This window comes from Molossus molossus, unplaced genomic scaffold (genome assembly GCF_014108415.1).
Source record: "Molossus molossus isolate mMolMol1 unplaced genomic scaffold, mMolMol1.p scaffold_m16_p_23, whole genome shotgun sequence".
Lineage (NCBI taxonomy): Eukaryota > Metazoa > Chordata > Mammalia > Chiroptera > Molossidae > Molossus > Molossus molossus.
In genome coordinates this window covers 13,705,396-13,725,930 of record NW_023425359.1, presented here as the reverse complement: position 1 = coordinate 13,725,930, position 20,535 = coordinate 13,705,396, and the positions used below count along the sequence as shown (strand labels likewise).

The 20,535-nt window shown below is 47.4% G+C and overlaps 1 protein-coding gene across 4 annotated transcripts in view; it reads left to right on the top strand.

The window, feature by feature from the left end:
• The first annotated feature begins 5,619 nt into the window (after positions 1–5,619).
• PSEN2 (presenilin 2) overlaps positions 5,620–20,535 on the top strand; it is a 32,027-nt gene continuing 17,111 nt past the window's right edge. For 2 of the 4 annotated variants that reach the window (XM_036277534.1, XM_036277531.1), the window contains exons 1-2: positions 5,620–5,694; positions 14,797–14,957. In XM_036277534.1, coding sequence (XP_036133427.1) covers positions 14,817–14,957 — 141 coding nt within the window. In that variant the 5' untranslated portion in view covers positions 5,620–5,694; positions 14,797–14,816. Of the gene's footprint in view, positions 5,695–5,736; positions 5,783–8,486; positions 8,842–14,796; positions 14,958–20,535 lie in introns of those variants that run through there. The other 2 variants (XM_036277533.1, XM_036277532.1) reach the window with 2 other exon arrangements.

Genomic DNA, 20,535 nt, shown 5'->3' with positions numbered 1-20,535 from the left:
ATGAACAAAATGAGACTGTCCTTTCAAGGGAAATGACTCATGGCATTTGTTATTTATTTGTTGTTGTTGTTTTTTAAATCCTCACCTGAGGACATTTTTCCATTTTTTTTGTTCAGATAGAGTGGGAGGGAGAGAGAGGAACATCGATGTGAAAGTGACACATCAAGTGGCTGCCACCCGCATGACAGACCAGGGCCGGGGACAAACTGCAACCGAGGTACGCGCCCCTAGCGGGAACCGAACCCGGGTCTCTCAGGACCACAGGCTAACGCTCTAACCGCTGAGCCAAACCGGCCAGGGCGGTATTTGTTGTTAATGACAACATTTTGAGCTTTCAAGTGAAAACAAAAATTCTCGAATAGTTGTATCTGCCCTGCTGAGAGCTTACTAGCTTCCCAATATTTAAAGATTTTTCAGATGAGCTTGGTGGTAAATTTAACAAATGCTGTATGTTCTTTTATTGGATAATGAAGTGTGTCAACCTTTGGGTGATCTATCTGTGTTTTTCTAAATGATAAATACATATGTTACAAAACCAGGCATGGGTAAAAGAGTCATTTAAAGTAACATATTCACAGGTTCCAGGGAATAGGGTATGGACACCTTTGGGGGCCATTATTCTGCCTACCACAAATATAAACAGTGCCACTTTTCTCACTAAATTATTTTTTGTAAAATATAGTTCTTTTTCATAAAATGTTATGTTAGCACATCATTGGTTGTTAATACTTGTGAATAAATTAATATTATTAAATTTCTCAGTTTAATTTATAATATGATAAATGTTGATAGATATAATAAAATAGCCCTGGCTGGTTTGGCTCAGTGGTTAGAGAGTCAGTCGGCCCGTGGACCAGAGAGGCCCGGGTTCGTTTCCTGCTAAGGGCATGTACCTCGGGTGCAGTTTGTCCCCGGCCCTGGTTGGGGTTGTGTGGGTGGCAGCCAGCTGATATGTCTCTCTCACGTCGATGTTTCTCTCTCTCTCTTCCCCCCTCTCTCCCTCCTGCTCTATCTGAAGATAAATACAAAAATGTCCTCGGGTGAGGATAAAATAATAAAATAAAGGGAAGAATAAAAACAAAAGTAAAACATCCTCCAAGGAGGGATAAGACCACCTTAGCAGTCACATAGAGAAAATGCTGTAAATGCAATGTCATGAGGTGAATTGTTGGAATTGCCAACAATTGTTTCAGGCAATTGTTGGCAATTCCTAGACATACTGGCAAAGTCCTGTCAAGGAATGGGCTGCTTCAGGGTGTCCGTCAAGCATTCCTTTGCCTAAAATGTCATACATAACGGTGAATACCTGCTGATCTATTGCCAGTACCTAGCCCTTGGCTGGGTTTCCTACCTGGCAGACTGGCTCTGTCTGAAGCCCTACTGGTGAAGACTCTTCAGACACGGAATGTCATGGAATACAGCTCTGCTTGGCTCACAGGGGAGACAAAGAAACCGCTCCAGACTCATTCCATGATGTGCCATGGAAAAGGTCTGATGTTATTAGCATTCTTCTAGGTGTCTATTCATCTCCTTTTCATGATAAGCAAGGCTCCCAACTTAAAAATTTCTACCAAATTCTCATTTTAAAAAATTATCAAAAGAGGAGACTTCCGGTCAAGATGGCAGCCTAGGTAAACGTGGTATTGCGTCCTCCTGCAACCACATCAAAGTTACAACTAAACTACAGAACAACCATCATTCAAAACCGCCTGAAATCAAGCTGAATGGAAGTCCTAAAACTACGGAATTAAAGCAGCAGCCACATCCAGACTGGTAGGAGAGCGGAGGGGCGGAGGGCGGAGGGCGAGGTGCGGAGGGGCGGAGGGCGGAGGGGCGGAGGGGCGAGGGCGGATGGGCGGAGGGGCGGAGGGGCGGAGGGGCGGAGGGGCGGAGGGGCGGAGGGGCGGAGGGGCGGAGGGGCGGAGGGGCGGAGGGGCGAGGGCCGGTGGTGAGACAGTTTGGTCCCACACCCACGTGTGGTAGATAAAAATCAGGAGGCTTCCGTGGCTGGGAAGGTCCTTCCTGAGGACTGAGGGGTCCCTGTCCCACACCAGGTGCCCCGCTCAGGGTTCCAGTGCCAGGAAGAGAAGCCCCCATAACTTCTGGCTAGAAAAACCAGCGGGAACTGAGGCTCAGGGAGGCTGACTCGGCTGGAGCCCAAGGCAGCTCCTTAAAGGGCCCGCGCACAGACTTACCTGACTCTCTCCCTCTAAGCTCAGAGGGGAGGCAGCTCGAGGGACACCAGAGACATACAGGGAAGAACTGAGCTGTTTGGCACTGGAGCGAGGGCTGGAGAGGAGGCTTTCTCCGGGACAGGCATGCTGTCAGAGGCCTTTGTTCCTTTGGTGAGCCCTTCCCTGGGGCGGCAGACAGTTGCCATATCTGGGACTCCAGCAACCTAGCTCGCACTGGTAGCCCCACCCTGGTGACTCCCTGAGGCCCCGCCCCACCCCGCCCCACCCCGCCCCACCCAACTTTCAGGCCCACCCAACTTTCAGGCCCACCCAAGCTGTTGCCACTTGCTTAACCATAAGATTGGCCTGCCTTGGATCCTGCTTCAGGTTTTTCCTAAATTCTTTCAAACAAGCAGCATCTGGTCTCAGCTAGCTACATACCTCTCGTTAAGTAATACACAGAAACAAACACAGGGAGGCAGCCAAAATGAGGAGACAAAGAAACAGGTCCCAAATGAAAGAACAGAACAAAACCCCAAGAAAAGAACTAAGCGAAATGGAGATAAGCAACCTAACAGATGCTGAGTTCAAAATACTGCTTATAAGGATGCTCAATGAACTCAGTGAGAACCTCAGTGAACTTAGTGAGGGCCTCAAGAGCATAAGAAAGGACCAGTCAGAAATGATGGATGCACAGTCAGAATTGAAGGAGGCATTAACTGAAATAAAGAATAATTTACACAGATTCAATAGTAGAGTACGTAAATCCAAGGAGCAAACCATCGATTTGGAATATAAGGAAGCAAAAAACGCCCAATCAGAACAGCAAAAAGAAAAAAGAATCCAAAAAAATGAAGATAGTGTAAGGAGCCTCTGGGACAACTTCAAACGTGCCAACATTCGCATCTTGGGGGTGCCAGAAGGAGAAGAGTGAGAACAAGAAATCGAAAACCTGTTTGAAACAATAATGGCAGAAAACTTTCCTAACTTGGTGAAGGAAACAGACATACAAGTCCCGGAAGCACAGAGAGTCCCAAACAAGATGAACCCCAAGAGGCCCACACCAAGACACATCATCATCAAAATGCAAAAGGTTCAAGACAAACAGAGATTCTTAAAAACAGCAAGAAAAAGGCAGCTAGTTACCTACAAGGGAGTTCCCATAAGACTGTCAGCTGATTTCTCAAAAGAAACTTTGCAGGCCAGAAGGGAGTGGCAAGAAATATTCAGACTGATGAAAAGCAAGAACCTACAACCAAGATTACTCTATCCTGCAAAGCTGTCATTTAGAATCAATGGCCATATAAAGAGTTTCCCAGACAAGAAAAAGTTAAAGTTTATCACCACCAAACCGTTACTATACGAAATGATGAAGGGTCTTTTTGAAGAAAAAGATAAAATATATGAACAAACAAAATGGCAATGAATACATATCTATTGACAATGGAATCTAAAAACAAAATGAACAGGTAGAACAGAAACATTCTCATAGATACAGAGAACATTTTGTTGGTTGCCAGATGAGAGGGGGGTTGGGAGAAGGGGTGAAAAAGGTGAAGAGATTAAGAAGTACAAATTGGTTGCTAGACTGACAAACCTCAAAGGGAAAGGGGTTGGGGGGTGTTGGGAAGAAATAAACCAAAAAACTTATATGCATAACCAATGGACCCAGACAATAGTGTGGGAAAAGGCAGGAGGGGGGGCGGGAGAGGGGAGGAGGGGGTCAATGGGGGAAAAATGTGGAACATCTGTAATACATTCTACATTCAACAATAAAGATTTTTTAAAAATTATCAAAATACTAGAAAAAGACACCAGACAACAATGAAAATATTAGTGGGTGGTTTTTCTTTTTTTCTATTTACTTTTCTGTATTTTCTACACAGTTTACACATTGTACAAGAAAAATAACTAGTTATTTATAAAGTACCCACCACCAAAAACATAAATGCAGCAAATACACCATTTTAGAAAAGTTTAAAAAGAAAAATGTTGCATGAAAATTGCAAGATGCTGAATGTCAAATGTATCCATCAGATCAAGTTGGGCTATTCTACAGCAACAAGTGACTCTGGGTCTCAGTGGCTTAAAACAAGGAAGGTTTATTTATTACTCATATGACATGTTCTTCCTGTGTTAGCTGTGAACCCAGCTTTGTGGAGTAGCCTCTATCTGGAACTTAGCTGATCTCCCCGCAAAAGGAAAAGAGTGGGTGAAGCCTGTCCAGGATCTTAGCGCTCTGTCCAGAAGTCATGCAACATCTTTGTTGACGCTGGTCAGTTACAGGGCCAGTCCTGTACTCACCAGAAGTGAGAGGTGCAGAATGTCTGTGTACAGTAACACAGTCTGTCATTTCAATGTCAAACAATTCAAAACGCCACTCAAACAGAGAGAGGTTGAGGAAGACAACTAACATTTGTTGAGTGTCACCTGTGCTCCCGTCACTTTTACCCTTATTTCTCTTTGAATCCTCTCCACGATCCCCTGAGAGATGTCATTACATCTCTTCACAGACTAAACGAGGAAACCGAGGCCCAGCGAGGTTAAGTCATTGCCCTGGGTCATGCAGCAAATAAGTGGAAGAAATGGATTTCAAAGCCAGGTGCATCTGATTCTTACCCTCCTGTGGTTTCCACTACCCCACACTGTCTACCGGGCAGTGTTTGGTTTCTAAAGTGTTCAAAGAAAACACAATGCCCCAGACACCAAAAGCTGAAGCAGAGGCCAACCCTTCCCAAACTGAGGTCAGGGTCAGGAAGACGCTTACGCATCCTCACAACCCAGCACGTGAAAAGCAGCTGAGAGTGATGACCTCAAAGGAGAACCACGAAGGGAATGAATTAATCAAAGATCCCTCAGCCACAGCCCAGCTCATGCCCTGACACGGAACCTTGTAAGAGAGGGCTGCTGCCTCAAGTCACACTCAGTTCTGCAACTCATGACCCAGGCACATCTGGGGCACAGGTTTGTCCTTGTGGACCTCCATTTCCACGTGTGTAAAAAAGCAATATTAATGCCCGCCCCGCACAGAGTTGCCTCGATAATTGAAATAAGACAAATAAAATGTAAAGCACATATAATTGAGACCCAATAAATGTCCATTCACTATCCCTCCTGTTCTGGCTTTAAAGATCACAAGGCAGGAATCCAGAAAAAGTAGGCCCTGGGACCGAAAACGTACTACCACGCCACGGTGCTGCCAGGCCCTATTAGAATACAGGTCCAGCCTCCACTCCTTGGAAGGTCAGAGCCTAGTTCGGTGTCAGGTTTAACCCGACCTGCGCGCGGCGCGGCAGGAGACAGGCCGGGCTTCCGCGCGCAGCAGCTCCAGGGGTGGTCTGGCTCCGGTTCGGGAACGTGGCCTTGCCAACGGGGCGGGGTCTGCGTCAAGGGTGGAGGAGGGCGGAGTCTTGCGGGGCGGGGCGGGGTCGGCACTGGGGGCGGGGTCTGCGCCGCCGCCGGGTTTGGCCGGGCGCAGGGCCAGAGGCGTAAACACTGCCGGAGCGCCGCGGCGGAGCAGGTGAGCCGGCTGGCCGGCGGGCCCGGGGCTAGCGGTCGGGGCCCGGTCGCCCACAGCACAGAGGCCTCAGGGGAGCTGCGACCCGCGGGTAGGGCTCTGCTCTCCGCGCGCCCTCGCTGCGGCCGCTCGCGCTCCGTCCCCCAGTTCCGGGGCTGCGGACACTGCGCGCGCCGCGGTCCCGGCCTCTGCGGCCGGAGTGGGGGCGGGAGAGGGGAGGGTGCGGAACAGCCACGACCGGGGCCGGCCGGGAACTCGGGGGAGAAAGGGACGCGGGGCGTGGCCCTCAGGCCTTGGGCCTTCGTCCGGGTCTTCGCCGCCGCCTGACTGCCCGTTAAGGTGGGCGCGGTGCGAGCTGTTAAAGGGCCAAAGCATTTAAAGGAGCAGTGCACGTGGGGCTCGAAGGCATGTGGACCGAGACATTTGTTCATCCCTCCTGGCTGGGACCTCCTTCGCTCTCAGTCGGGGGAGGCCTGTAGCACCGGCCTTGGGTACTGCTTTGCGGGCGCAGGAGAGGAGACAAGAGGAGAGACGGGGGTCTTCCCGCATGTGTGAGGAACTGAACCGCAGGTGAGGGTCTGGAGCCCCGGCGGTCTGCGGTCAGCGGTGTTTGGCTGTTTTATCAGGCATTTACAGCTGTGGGGAGATCCCCAGAATCAAGCATTTGAAGCTGAAGGAACATGAAACAGTAGCTAGTCCCCAGTCCAAATTTTATCAATGAAGAAACTCAGCCCACAGCCCTAAAGTGACTTTGTCCAAGGTCGCCCACGAAGGATATAGCAAAGCAGGCTTTGTTCTGGCCTCTAGTTCTGCTGTCCAGCCCTTGGACCATACCTCAGCCCTTTGACAGTTGGATGAAATGCTCGTGTCTATTAACTGAGTATTCCCTTTTAAAGGTATGAACGGTTGCTTGGTGGACTAACTGCATCCCCATTTACAGGTGAAGAACCTGAGAGGCATCCCACCAGAACAGTTGCAGAGCCAAAATTGACATCCTGGACTGCCAAGTCTGTGCTGAGAGTAACTTGATCAGGACAGACCCCGGCTTCCAGTATGGATGCCTCTGATGTCTGCATAGTTCATTCTGTAGACACCTGAGCTTTCAAGGCCTTAAGCCAAGACCTTTAACAGTAATTAAAGGCTCTGGATAAGCTGCTGCAGGTGTGTGAGCCTCAGGTGTCCCTCTGTGTGAATGTGGTTGTGTGGGAGTAGGGAAACATGTCAGCAGCTGTGTTTTGGGGCCCAGCTGGTGAAGGGGCCGGGGAATCCTGGCTCCAGCTCAGCTGCAGCCTCAGCCACCCATCAGATAGGTGGGCAGGCTGTCCAGGTTTATGCATGGCATGCATGAGGGGACATGTAGGGCAGGGGCTGGAAGTAGGGGGCTTGGAGGAATGTTGCTACAGAGTGAGATGGAGGTTGTTTCAGGTTTTCAGGGAAAATTCTCCGTCGTTTGGTATCGCAGCACCTGTGCACGAGGTCTAGCGTCTTACTTGGTGCATGTATCACAGGTGAATACATGTCCTCTTCAGTCTGTTTGAGAAAGTGGAGGATAAGGAAGAGCCTGACCAGACGCTGCCACTCTGGTGTGCCTGGAGGCCTGGTGCAGGTTGTCATGCCTGTCACCATGCCCTCAGCTCCTCTGTGGCTACTCACAGCCCCGCTGCACAAACAGGATTTGCCAAATAAGCATTCCCTACCTACCTTGGCCTCTAAGTTATTAATGATGATCATGAAATAACATACCTTACTTTATGAGTTTGTCATATACAGTAGAAAGCCATTTTGTACAGTAGTTGTCACAATTATCTTTAGTGCTTCAATCACACTACAGTAGTTTTACCTGCCCACAGAAGGGGAAACGGAGGTTCAGGGAGTTAAGCAACTTTTCCTGTTACATGGCTTTAGTGACTAAGCGCCAGGATTTGATCCCAGCTGGCTGGCTTTTTAATCTTTTGAGGTTTTGCGTAAGAGGTTTCCCACATTCATCCTCACTCATGTTCCTTCCCTGCTACCAGGAAATGTCTGTGTGGTCCCCTGACTACCTGACAAAGCAAAAAATTTTTAAAAAGTTAAAAAAAAATATGTACACACACATTATATATATATACTTTTTTTTTTTTTTTTAAAGAAACCAAAACAGTGTGTGTAGGTCACATGCATCTTTCTACTAAAGACACCTTTGGCTAGTGTTCAGCTGTTGCTTTACTTTGGGACTCAAATATTTGCAAGTATTTCCACCTGTTCCCTGACTCTGGCAGCTGGAGGAGGGCCTAGCGGGGGAGGAATGTTAGGGTTCCCAGGCTGGTCCGCTCTCCAGGTTGCTGCTGACCAGGGCCTGGAGGTTCTCACCTTGAGCTGGCCAGTCTGACCTGGGCTTCAGGCCTTGTGTAATCAGTGTTGGCATCCAGGGCTTGAGGTGGTGAGGGTGCCTTGATAAAACCTGAGGAAAGAGTAATTTCAAATCAGTCCTTATTAAAGACCAGATATCGGGGAGATAGGTCGATTTTGCTCAGCTTTTTCGTTGCCTGGGAGAATGGGTTGCTCAATGCTCTTTGCCAAAACAGTCTTCTGGAACATGGGAAGAAAAATGGAAAGGATGCTCACATTTCTGCTGTACCTTACCATCAACTTGCTGTGTTCATTCTTGAAAATTCAGGCAGTATTTTTTTAAAAGCCCATTAGCCCTCAGCCCAGTGATAACAACTATCAACTTGCATTTCCTTACAGCACTTCATGCACATACACATATAGTCATCTGTTAAAATGTTAGAGGTAGGAAACTAGAGATGCGGTTTTGTGTCCTATTTCTTCTGTTAATGTTATGTCTTCAGAATTTTTCCTTCTTTGGGTATTCTTGGAAAACCGGATTTGATTGGTGGGTAGACCATTTTTCTTACCAATGCCATGGCAGGACACTTTCCCACCCTCCCTTTTGAATTGACCCAGAGAAATAGTGCCCTGACTCCTGCCCTATACCCACATGTAGGCACTTCTCGTCCCTGTGCCATGCCCATGTTGAAGCCACCACCACCTCTGCCCCCATGTGGAGCACCAATAGCAGAGGGAGAGACAAGGAGGCCCCCCAGGCTGGACTTGTGGGGAGGGGGGCTGAAGAGATACTACTGAGTCTGTAAGGTGGCAGGTGATCTGGTGAGTATTTATAATTCACTGACCTCTTGTCTGTGTTTTGGAGAAGCTGTGTATTAAAGAAAAGACACATACCTGTCTATGGAAAAGGCATGTGCCTTATAAATGTGGGAGAGCTCTCAGAGAGCCCACGTGGTGTGCTGTGTGGGTCGTCTGCGTGACCATGGCCCTGGGCCACCCAGTATATGACCCTCACAGGTACTCGAGTGGGCAGGGAAGAGCTTCTCAGCTGGCAGTTGGGAGACCTGAATTGTAACTGTGGCTTTTGGTCTTGGGACTTCCCTCTGTCCCTCAGTTTCTTTAACTGTATAATAGGGGGCTGACTAGATGGCCTTTAAGTTCCTTGCCAGCTCTGACATTGGGCATGTCCTTTCGCTTGACAAAATGTTCAGGTTGCCAGAGTGCCCTGGACCCCTTCCAAGAGGGGCATCAGCAGGCTTCTCTTGTCCCCTCTCACTCTGTCCCTGCCTCTATTTCATCTTCATTATAACTACCATTGATTGAACATCTGCTTTGTGCAGGCACTTTGCACATTACCTCAAGTTTTTACAGTACTCTTGCAAGGTGTGCCTATATATTTTTTCCCCATAAAAGGAAATGGGCTATGTGAAGTTAAATTGTCAGAGGCCTTGCAGCCAGGGAGTATGTGGCGGAAGCCTCCTCCCCCATGCTGGGGAGAATCATCTAGCAAATGATGGCATTCATGGTGTGGGCTGAGGTAGATGGACAGATGGATGAAGGTCGTCCAGGGCCAATTACATGGTCAGATGCTCAGGTCTGGGGACACATGCAGGCAGGAAAGCTGTGGACATTTCTAAGGAAAATTCTAAGGGAATTTCCTCACTTAGCGAACCCTGTCCTAGTATAAGGGGAGACTAGGAACTGCCTGGGAGTCATGGGAGTGCTGCGAGGTGTGACCGTAGAAAGTGGCCTGTTCAACTAGGCCTGCAAAAAAAACAATGAAGTATTCAGCATCCAAACCTTTCTCTGCAGTCATACGTGGTGTGGTAAGTGCAGTAACTCCCAAATTGCTTTTGGAGCTACAGTTTCCATCTTTTCCCATGAGGCACCAGTGTTTACCATGGCATTTTAAAATCTGTTTCCGCCTAGCCAGTGTGGCTCAGTGGATTGAGGTCCTGGCTTGATTCCAGGTCTGGGGTTGCGGGTTTGATCCCCAGCCGGAGGCATGCAGGAGGCAGCTGATTGATGTGTCTCTTTCACATCGATGTTTCTATCTCTGTCTCAAAAGTCAATAAAAATATATTTTTTAAAAAATCTGTTTCCTATTGAGGTCCACTGGCCTTAAATTTTAAGGTCAAAACATTTACATTTCTCTGAAGTGGAAAGAAGGTTTAAGAAACTGGGTCACCAGGTTTCCATAATTGCAGGAGCTAACAGGAGCACGTTGGGGAAATTCTCTGGGTCAGAGTCCCTTGGTTTGGCAACGTCAGCATTTCATTCCCATTCAGCTGATTGGTGGGTGTGAGCAGTGGCTACTTTGGGTGTTTGATTTTGTATCCTAACCCAAAGCAGCTTTTGGCCACCGTGCTTTGTTCTGGGAAGGGTTTCCAGAATAACACAGTCTTGTTCACTGGGCACCCCCTGCCCTCATCAGCCCCTCTTCAACTTCCTGCGGCCCCCTCAGTGAATGGAGAGCTGGTTGCTAGGTGGGTGACAGGATTTGACATCAGTGGTAGGAAAGTCACCCAGCCCCGCTCCCACCTGTCTCTGAGTCAGCCTCCCTCTGGAGTTGACATCACTGCTGCTCTGAGGTGGACAAACATTGAGCTGGAAGGTTGTTTATCTGCACAGATTTGGGTGGTGACCTTTCCCTCCAAGGATTTCAGATGGCATTAGACTTCTGTTCCGGCTGAGAAGCAGAGGGAATACATCCCAGCTGCTGTGCTCTCCTCCAGGAGCCCGGCAGCAAGGGCGGCTGGAGAGGGTGGAAAGTGGCTTCCGAGTCCATCTGCTCCCCTAATCCAGGTGAGAGGATGCAGGACAGGCAGGCATAGAAGAACATCTCTCAAATGTTGATATTATTTCCCTTTAAAAAAATTAATAGCTTGAAAATGCAACCCATGTTTATTATAGAAGCTTTAGAAATGCAGGAAAATATTAAGTAAAAATCACCCATAATCTCACCATCCAAAGATAACCACCTTTAGTGTTTTGTAATATTTTTTGTCAAGACCTTTATATATACATTATCCTTTTTTTTTTTTTAATCCTCACTCAAGGATATTTTTATATTTATCTCCAGATAGAGTGGGAGGGAAGGAGAAAGAGAGAAACATCAATGTGAGAAGGACACATCGACTGGTTGCCTCCTGCACGACCCCGACCAGGGCCAGGGATGAACTGCAGCTGAGATACATGCCTTTGACCGGAGTCGAACCCGCGGCTCATTGGTCTGTGGGCCAATGCTCTAACCACTGAGCCAAACCGGCCAGGGCCATATATACACACATGTACACACACACACACACGTATGTATGTGTGTGTGTGTATATATATACGTTTTCTAAGAAAATTCAGATGATTATATATGTGAAGGTTTATATCTATTAAATTTAGCAGCCTGTGGTATTTTTTCACGTTATTAAATATTCTTTGAAATAAGATTTTTTAGTGGTCATATAGTAAGCCCCCTCAAGTGGATATATCATATAGGACAGAGGCAGTTCAGTCATGTTTCACCTTTTTTTACAATTATACATGCAACAGACACGTTTTTATGTAAGTCTTTTATTACTAGGACAAATTCCAAGAAGTAGTATTTCAGGATCAAAACGTAAGAATGTTTTAAAGCTTTTGAAAACTTTACTGCCTTCATAAGGGCGGGTCCAGTTTGTACAGGGGTTTTTGAGCCCCAGTTTTTCCACTCCTCCCTCCACAGTGAGCAGTGGGGGCCTTTCCAGCCTGAGAACTCTGTCCCCGCGGCAGCTTTCCTAGACTGAGAAGCTTGTTCCTCGGCTGCCCCTGCTCGCTGTCCAGACGCAGGGTTTTCAGGAGAAAGGACTGTTCTTACTGTCACTCCCCCATTTAGTGAGCAAGTAGCACGGAGCAGTGGGCGTGCCAGGGTGGGTGGGTGAGGCACCCTCCCCAGAGGACAGGGAGGCCGACTAGAACCGAACATTTGCTGCTCTGAGCTGGTGAGCTGGGGGCCCACACTGGGGCATCTGATTCCTCGGCTGGGCAGCCCCAGGGAGGGTCTGACACCAGCCTGAGAACCACCCAGGACTGTTTCAAAATGCAGACCCCGGAACCTTTGGTCAGGATGGAGTCCAGGGATCTGCTTCTTAAATAAGCAGGCTCACATAGTGTTTAAGAGCACGGGACCTGACCACCCAGGTCCAAGGGTCACTTTGAACTTATCACATTTTAGATACAGGGACCCTTGATCCACCCCTCCAGGTACTGCGAAGATAAATCATGGACATTAGAGGCCTGGGAAGAGCAGAAGGGAGGTTGTAACTACATTATTAACTCACGCCCCGAGCCAGACTGACTTGCTGGGAAACTATTAGAAGAGGCACCCATAGTTTCACATCACATCTGAGGCTGTTCCAGAGGGAAGGTCATGGTTTAGGGATACATGATTTTGAGAAAATTCAGCCGTGCCTTTGTTTCGGGTACCCCTCTTAAATAAGAATGAATTCACTGATGCCAGAGTGAGTAATGAGGGAACTATTGGGTCCAGGCCACTGTTTGTTTAGGTTTTATCTAGCAAGACTGAGTCTCACAGAAGAGGACTTGAACGTTCTCCTGGATTCCCTTAGATGAAGGAGCTCAAGCTGCGAACTTCCCAAGCTCTCAGTGTGTTGGGGCTACAAAGCTGTGTCCCCAAAATTGAACTCCCTTGGTTAGACACTGCTTTTCCAAGACCTGGCCATCAAGGAGTGATCCGCCCTCCCGTGGCCCCGGCCTGAGCCAGTCTTAGAGGGAATCCCAGGGGAGAGGGGGAGGCCCACGTGCTGCCTGGAGATCGCTGCTCGGCTTTCACCAAGGTCACCCTGTTCACGTCCCTCTTCTGTTCAGAACCCTTCTCTGGCTCCACCTGCCTCTCCTCCCTTACCTCCCACCACTGCCTCCCGGGTCCCCACCCCTCAGCCACATCAGCTTGTCAGAACTGACCGTTAGGTCCCCCTCCCGCACATTTAGTTAGGAAGTTACTTCTTTCCAGATGTCCCACCTCCTTCAGTCTCTGCAGGCGATTCCTTACTTACCATTTCTCATCCCTCTTACTCCTTGCAACTGGGACATCTAATCCCGACAGTGAGTAGACTGTCCCTCCCTTGATCTGAACTCCAGAAGTGCAGTGTCCTGGGCACCTCCTCCCACAGTCATCTCACTTTGCTTCCTACTGCTGTTGCTCCTTTGCTTGTCTTATCCAAACGCTGGGAGCTTATCCATTTTGAAACCCATCTGAGCTCGACAGGGAGCCCTGTGTAATGGGCCCAAGGCAGCAAGATGGACAAAGAGAAGTAGGCTCTGCCATGTGCCTATTGGGAATGGAATTAAAGGCCATGCAGAAATAATCCAGGCCACAGACCCTGCTAGAAGGAACCCACTGACTTGAAAATCATAAATTATGGGGGTGACCAACTTGGAGACAACCTTTCAGCGGAGGGCAGACCTGGGCATCTGTTCCTAGTGGCATGAAGCTCGGCTCTGAGGGTTTCCAGGAGGCAGTGACGGGGAGAGCTAGCCCAGGATGTTGGTAGGGACAGTCTGATACATCAGGGGTTATCTGAAGTTCTTCCCACCTCCTTTGGGCTGCACTGGCTTCTGTATAGCACTGTTGTATGTATGCACTGCTCAGGACAGCCCAGTGGCCTTGGGGACAGGCCTCTGTCCTGTGTAGTCCCTTCAGCCTGAGTCTTCCCATGGGTCCTGCCACAGCTGTACTTTCCCACACATGCACACGCACACATACTTGCCCCACGTGGTCTCACTTCTAAACTCATGACTCTCATCTCCCTCCCTGCACTCCAGACCCAGGTACTCAGCCACTTCCTAGATGTTCTCTCCCTTTTAACCCACCGACACCCAGGTTCCCCGACCAAATTCAGTCTTCCCCTGAGACGATCTTCTCCCACCTCCCCTCTTACTCCGTGCCTGGCCTCATCCTGGAATCTGCCCTTTGTTTTATCCCCACATCCGGTCCTATCTGTTTACTTCCTGACGCTTCCTTGATTCTGTCCCCTCACTTGCATCCACCCTGCTGATGCCTTCAGGGGAGGCCCTTTCCCTGCTCTACTCCTTTTCCGGTCAGTGACCAGATCTGATCTGCCTGTCACACTGTCCAGGGGTGGGGGGGCGTGCATATACCTCCTCCTTAAAATGGCACAGGAGACCCTTCACTCCACAGCCCCACCCAGCAGTGCCAGGCCCAGACGGGAGCTTCCTCCATGCCCCTCCCTCCCATCTAGAAAGATCTGTGTTCATCAGACAATGTTATCTTCTCAAGAAAACATTTTTGATCTCAGGTTTAGTCCCTTTATGCTTCTGCACCACTTGGTGAATGTCTGGATCATACAGTTTGTTACATCGGATGGTTTTTTGTTTGTCTTTTAAGGATAAAAGTGTGTCTCTTATTCATCTTTCTATCGCCAGAGCCCAGCAGGTTGTTGGCACCTATACATGCTCACAGATGTTTGTTGATTGATTGAATGAGTGTGCAGACAGCTTGAAGTGGCCCTGACTTTTCTAGTTGGGTGTTTTTGCCTTCTGTGGTCTGAATCTCCTAAGGCCGGTCTCTCAAGGCCATTGCAGCCGCAGTGGTGGCTTGTGGGATTTGTTTTACAGCAGTCATTTGACATGGTGTCCTGGTGGGTTGTTACAGGGTAGGACCTGTGTCCAGGTCTTAAAGCTGCCTCTAGCCACCCCCTCCGTCCTCCACTGCCTTTGCCTCACAGGGAAATAGAATGAGGTCTCCTGTGTTTATTTTCCCAGGCACTTCTGGAAACAGGGCCATGCTCACCTTCATGGCCTCTGACAGTGAGGAAGAAGTGTGCAATGAGCGGACGTCCCTGATGTCAGCCGAGAGCCCCGTACCTCGCTCCTGCCAGGAAGGCAGGCAGGGCCCGGAGGATGGAGAGAGTGCTGCCCAGTGGGTAGGTTCTCATCAGCAGACTGAGGTCTCGAAACAGACCCTTGGGGTTCCTGCGCCTAATGGATGGAAACCAGACATTCCCAGGTGCAGGAGGGAGGGGAAAAAGAAGTGAGAATTGTCCAAAAAGGTGGGTGGTTGTCATGGCAGATCTCATGTCTATGAGGGATTTTATAGTAGACTCTGCACATTCCTAGCCTGTTACAGTTCGACTGCAGTGGACTGAATGAGTCTCTGCCCCCCAACTCCTGCCTTAGATTCACCTTCCTAGTGCAGGAACATGAGAGTGAGTTTGCATTCTGGGACAGGTAACGCAGGCTCAAGGACAGCAGGGGGATAACTGCCGGAGGGGAATCTTTTTGGCAGATGGCAGATGTGATGACCAAGAGATGATTATGCCTGTCATGTTCAACTTTTGAGCAGAGGGTGCCTTCTCCATTCTGGTTGCTATAACAAAAATATCATAGGCTGGGTGGCTTATAGACAGAAATTTAATTCCCACTGTTCTGGAGGCTAGAAGTCCAAGAGCAAGGTGCCAGCAGTTCTGGTGTCTGGTGTGGGCCCACTTGCTGTTCATAGGCAGCTGTCTTCTCTGTGTCCTCACGTGGTGGGAGGGGTGAGGAAGCTCTCTGTGGTCCCTTTTATTTATTTATTTTTAAAATCCTCACCGGAGGACATTTTTCAGTTTATCTCCAGGCCGAGTGGGAGTGAGGGAGAGAGAGAGGAGAGAGAAACACATTGATTGGTTACCTCCTGCATGACCCCAACCAGGGCCAGGGACTGAACCATAACCGAGGTACATGCTCCTGACAACTCTTTAGTCTGTGGGCTGACACTCCTCCGCTGAGCCAAACTGGCCAGGGCTGTGGTCCCTTTTATTTTATTTTATTTTATTTTTTATCCTCACCTGAGGACATTTTTCCATTTTTGTTCAGATAGAATGGGAGGGAGAGAAAGGAAGAGAGAAAGAGGGAAACATTGACATGAACGGGACACATCAAGTGTCTGCCTCCCGCACATCCCCAACCTGGGCTGGGGACAAACTGCAACCAAGGTATGTGCCCTTAGCAGAAACTGAACCCAGGTCTCGCTGGACCGTGGGCCAACACTCTAACCGCTGAGCCAAACCGGCCAGAGCTGTGATCCCTTTTATGAAGGCACTAATCCGAGTACAAAGATGACAGCAGGCAGGACCAGAGCAAGGTGAGTGTGTGAGAGTGTGAATGGACGTCAGTGTGGATGAGCAACTTTGAGCAGTGCAGAAACATGGGGCAGAAAATTCTGGTGCTATGGACAGAGGAGCAGCCAGCTACCATGGTAAGCGGCTTGTCAGGGTGCTTCTCCTTGTGTGGCCGGAAGGCCTCGCCATTTTGGAAGATCTGCTGGTCTTCTCTGGGAGGAGGCAGTGGGGAGCAGCTAGGGCCAAGCGACTGGAGTCCACCAGTGCACCTTGCACCATCAGACCAGTGGACCCCGCTGTGTCAACACGGACCAGCTCACAGTAGCAGCACTGTCAAGGTATCTGCTTGCAAAAGCAGCAACCCGCTCGGAGCCAAGCACCATCCTCCACAGCCGCAGTAACTGGCCCAGGAGTGGGGCCCCACCGTCAATAGCAGCTGTGGCTCTGGAGCTGAGACACAACCCCAGCAACAGAGACTCGGAGCAGACATCCATCCCCAGGCAACAGCAGTGCAAATTGGCAGCTGAGACCCATTCCCAGCAGCATCAGCAGAGGCTGATCAGGAGTGGTACCCCAGCCCAAGCAGCAGCAAGGCTCGGCAGCAGAGACCCATCCCTGACAACTGCAGCAGTGGATTTGGAGTGGAGCCCCTCCCCTGCCCCTGACAACAGCAGCAGATTTGGAGTGGATCCCCTCCCCCAGAAGCAGCAAAGTCCCTGAGCACCCCCTGGTAACAGCAGCCACAGTAGTGGCGTAAACCAGGAGCTGACACTCACCCTCAGCGGCAGCAGCAGCAGCAGCAACTGATCAGGATCTGAGCCCCACCAGGTCAGCAACACACCCTAACAGTCCACCAGCTGGACCCACGCACCCCAGCAGTACCTACCAAGACAGACCAATACCAGCCGCCGGTTGTCAATCCTCTAGGACCCACAGCAGGCAAGAGGCACGATGCACCAAAACAGTCTGGGAGGCACAACAGCCTTATTTGATACACACCGACCTGCCTACACATCCCAGCATCCTTCACTGGACCTGGAACTACCAGACTGCTGAAATGGTGAGACAAAGAAACAATACCCTAATGAAAGAAAAGGAGGAATCATTAGAAAAGGATCCGCATGAAATGGAAGCAAGCAATTTGTCAGATAAAGAATTCAAAGCAATAATTTTAAGGGTGCTCAAACAATTTAGTGAGAACTACAAGCAACTTAATGAGAATTATAAAGAGCTCAGTGGGAACTAAATCAGCATAAAAAAGAGGTAGAAGCTATGAATAAAAATCAAGTAGAAATAAAGAATAACATAGCTGATAAGAAAAATTCCTTAGAAGGATTCAATAGTAGATTAGAAGAAACTAAAGTCCAAATCATCAAGTTAGAAGACAAGGTAGAAAAAACATAGAGCAGCAATGGGGAAAAAAAATTAAAAAGCAAGAGGAGAGTTTAAGGGAGCTTTGGGACAATACGAAACATAACATTCTCATCATAGGGGTACCAGGAGAAGAATTGGAGAAAGGAGTAGAGAACCTGTTCGAAGAAATGATGACAGAAAACTTGCCAAATTTGGTGAAGGAAAAAGTGCATAAGTCCAGGAAACAGAGAGTCCAAAGCAAGATGAACCCAAAAAGGCCTACAGCTAGACACATCATAATTAAAATGGCAAAGAAATAATTAAAGACAAAGAAAGAATCTTAAAGGAAGCAAGAGAGAGACAAAGTTACCTACAAGGGAGTTCCCATTAGACTGTCAGCTGATCTCTCTCTGGTCCATGGGCTGACACTCTAGCCACTGAGCCAAACCAGCATGTCAGCTGATTTCTCAATAGAAACACTGTAGGCCAGAAGGGAGTGGCATGAAGTATACAAAGTAATGAAAAGCAAGGGTCTGAATTCAAGACTAATCTGTCCAGCAAGGCTGTCATTCAAAATTGAAGGTGAAATAAAGAGCTTCACAGACAAAAAAAATAAGCTAAAGGAATTTACTGCCACCAAACCAGCTCTGCAAGAAATGCTAAAGGGACTGTTGTAAGAAGAAGAAATAGAGGGAGAAGAACACAGGCATAAAATAAAAATGACAATTATAAGTATCTATCAATAATAACCTTAAAGGTAAATGGCTTAAATGCTCTAATCAAAAGACATAGGGTAGCTGATTGGATAAGAAAACACAAGCCATATATATGCTGTCTACAAGAGACCCACCTCACAACAAAAGACTCATAGGATGAAAGTGAAGGGATGGAAAAAAAATTTCCAGGCAAATGAAAATGAAAAAAAAAAAAGCTGGTGTAGCAATACTCATATCTGACAAGATAGACTTCAAAACGAGGGCCATAATAAGAGACAAAGAAGGTCACTACATAATGTTAAAAGAATGTATCCAACAAGAGGATATAACTCTGGTAAACATATATACACTGAATATATGAACACCAAAATATGTTTAAAAACTTCGGGAGGACTTCACGGGAGAGATCAATAGCAATACAATCATAGTGGGTGACTTTAACACCTGACTGACACCACTGGGTAGATCTTCTAGACAAAAATTTAACAAGGAGTCTGGCTGGTGTGGCTCAGTGGTTGAGTGTCAACCCATGCACCAAGAGGTTGCCTGCCGGTTCAGTTCCTGGTCAGGGCATATACCCAGGTTATGGGCCTGGTCCCCAGTGGGGGTCATGCAGGAGGTGGACAATCGATGTTCTCTCTTATCAATGTTTCTATCTCTCTCTCCCTCTCCCTTCCTCTCTCTCTAAAATCAATAAAGAAAAAAAAATTGTTTAAAAAAATTTAACAAGGAAACAGAGTCTTTAGATGATGAACTAGATCAGTTGGACTTAATTGATATTTACAGAACATTTCACTCCAAAGTTGCAGAATATACATTCTTCTCAAGTGCACACAGGAAATTTTCAAAGATAGACCACATGTTAGGACACAAAGTAAGTCTCTACAAATTCAAGAAGATTTAAATCATATCAAGCATCTTCTCAGATCACAATGGCATGAAACTAGAAATCAGTTACAATAAAAACATTTTAACACATGCGGGCTGAATAGCATGTTATTAAACAATGAAGGGATTACCAATGAGATCAAGAAAGAAAAAAGTTCCTGGAAATGAATGAAAGTGAACACACAACAATACAAAATCTATGGGACACAGTAAATGCAGTCCAGAGAGGGAAGTCCATAGTAATACAGGCCTACTTCAAGAAGAAAAAACTTTCTAATAAACTAGCCCAAAAACTTAAAGATTTAGAAAGAACAAAAAGAAAAACCAAGAGTTAGTAGAAGGAAGGGAATAATAAAAATCAGAGCAGAAATGAATGACATAGAGACTGAAAAACAATATAAAAACTCAGTGAGCCCTGGCTGGTTTGGCTCAGTGGTTAGAGTGTCAGTCTTTGGACCAAAGAGTCAAGGGTTCAATTCTGATCAAGGGCACGTATTTTGGTTGCAGTTCAATCCTCAGCCCTGGTTGAGGTCGTGCAGGAGGCAACCAATCGATGTGTCTCACATCGATTTCTCTCTCTCTCCTTCCCTTCCTTTCTCCCACTCTATCTGAAAATACATACGTACGTACGTACATACATACATACATACAAAAAGGATCAATGAAGCCAAGAGCTGGTTCTTTGAAGATAAACAAGATTAATCAACCTTTAGCCAGACTCAACAAGAAACAGAGAGAACCCAAATGAATAAAATCAGAAACGAAAGAGGTAAAGTAATAACAGACACCACAGAAATACAAAGGATTGTAAGAAAATACTTTGAACAATTATATGCCAATAAATTCGACAACCTGGGCGAAATGGACAAATTCTTAGAATCATATACTATTCCAAAACTCAACTGGGAAGAGGCAGAAAACCTAAACAGACCAATAACAATTAAGGAAATAGAAGAAGTAATAAAATCCCAGCAAACAAAAGCCCTGGTCTGGATGGCTACACAGGGGAGTTTTACCAAACATTCAAAGAAGAACTATCACCTATTCTCCTCAAACTATTCCAAAAAACTCAAGAGGAAAGAAGACTTTCAAGCTCTTTTTATGAGGTCAGCATAATCCTAATCTCCAAACCAGATTAAGACACTCACTACAAAGAAAGAAAATTACTGGCCACTATCCCTGATGAATATAGATGCCAAAATCCTCAACAAGATCTTAGCAAGTTGAATCCAGCAATGTATTAAAAAAAGTATACACCATGACCAAATGGGATTTATCTCAGGGATGCAAGGCTGGTACACATTTTCGTAAATCAATTAATGTGATACACCACATAAACAAAATGAAAGATAAAAATCGTGATTATATCAATAGACTAAAAAGCATTTGACAAAATCCAGAATCCATTTTTGATAAAAACTCAGCAAAGTGGGAATAGAAGGATC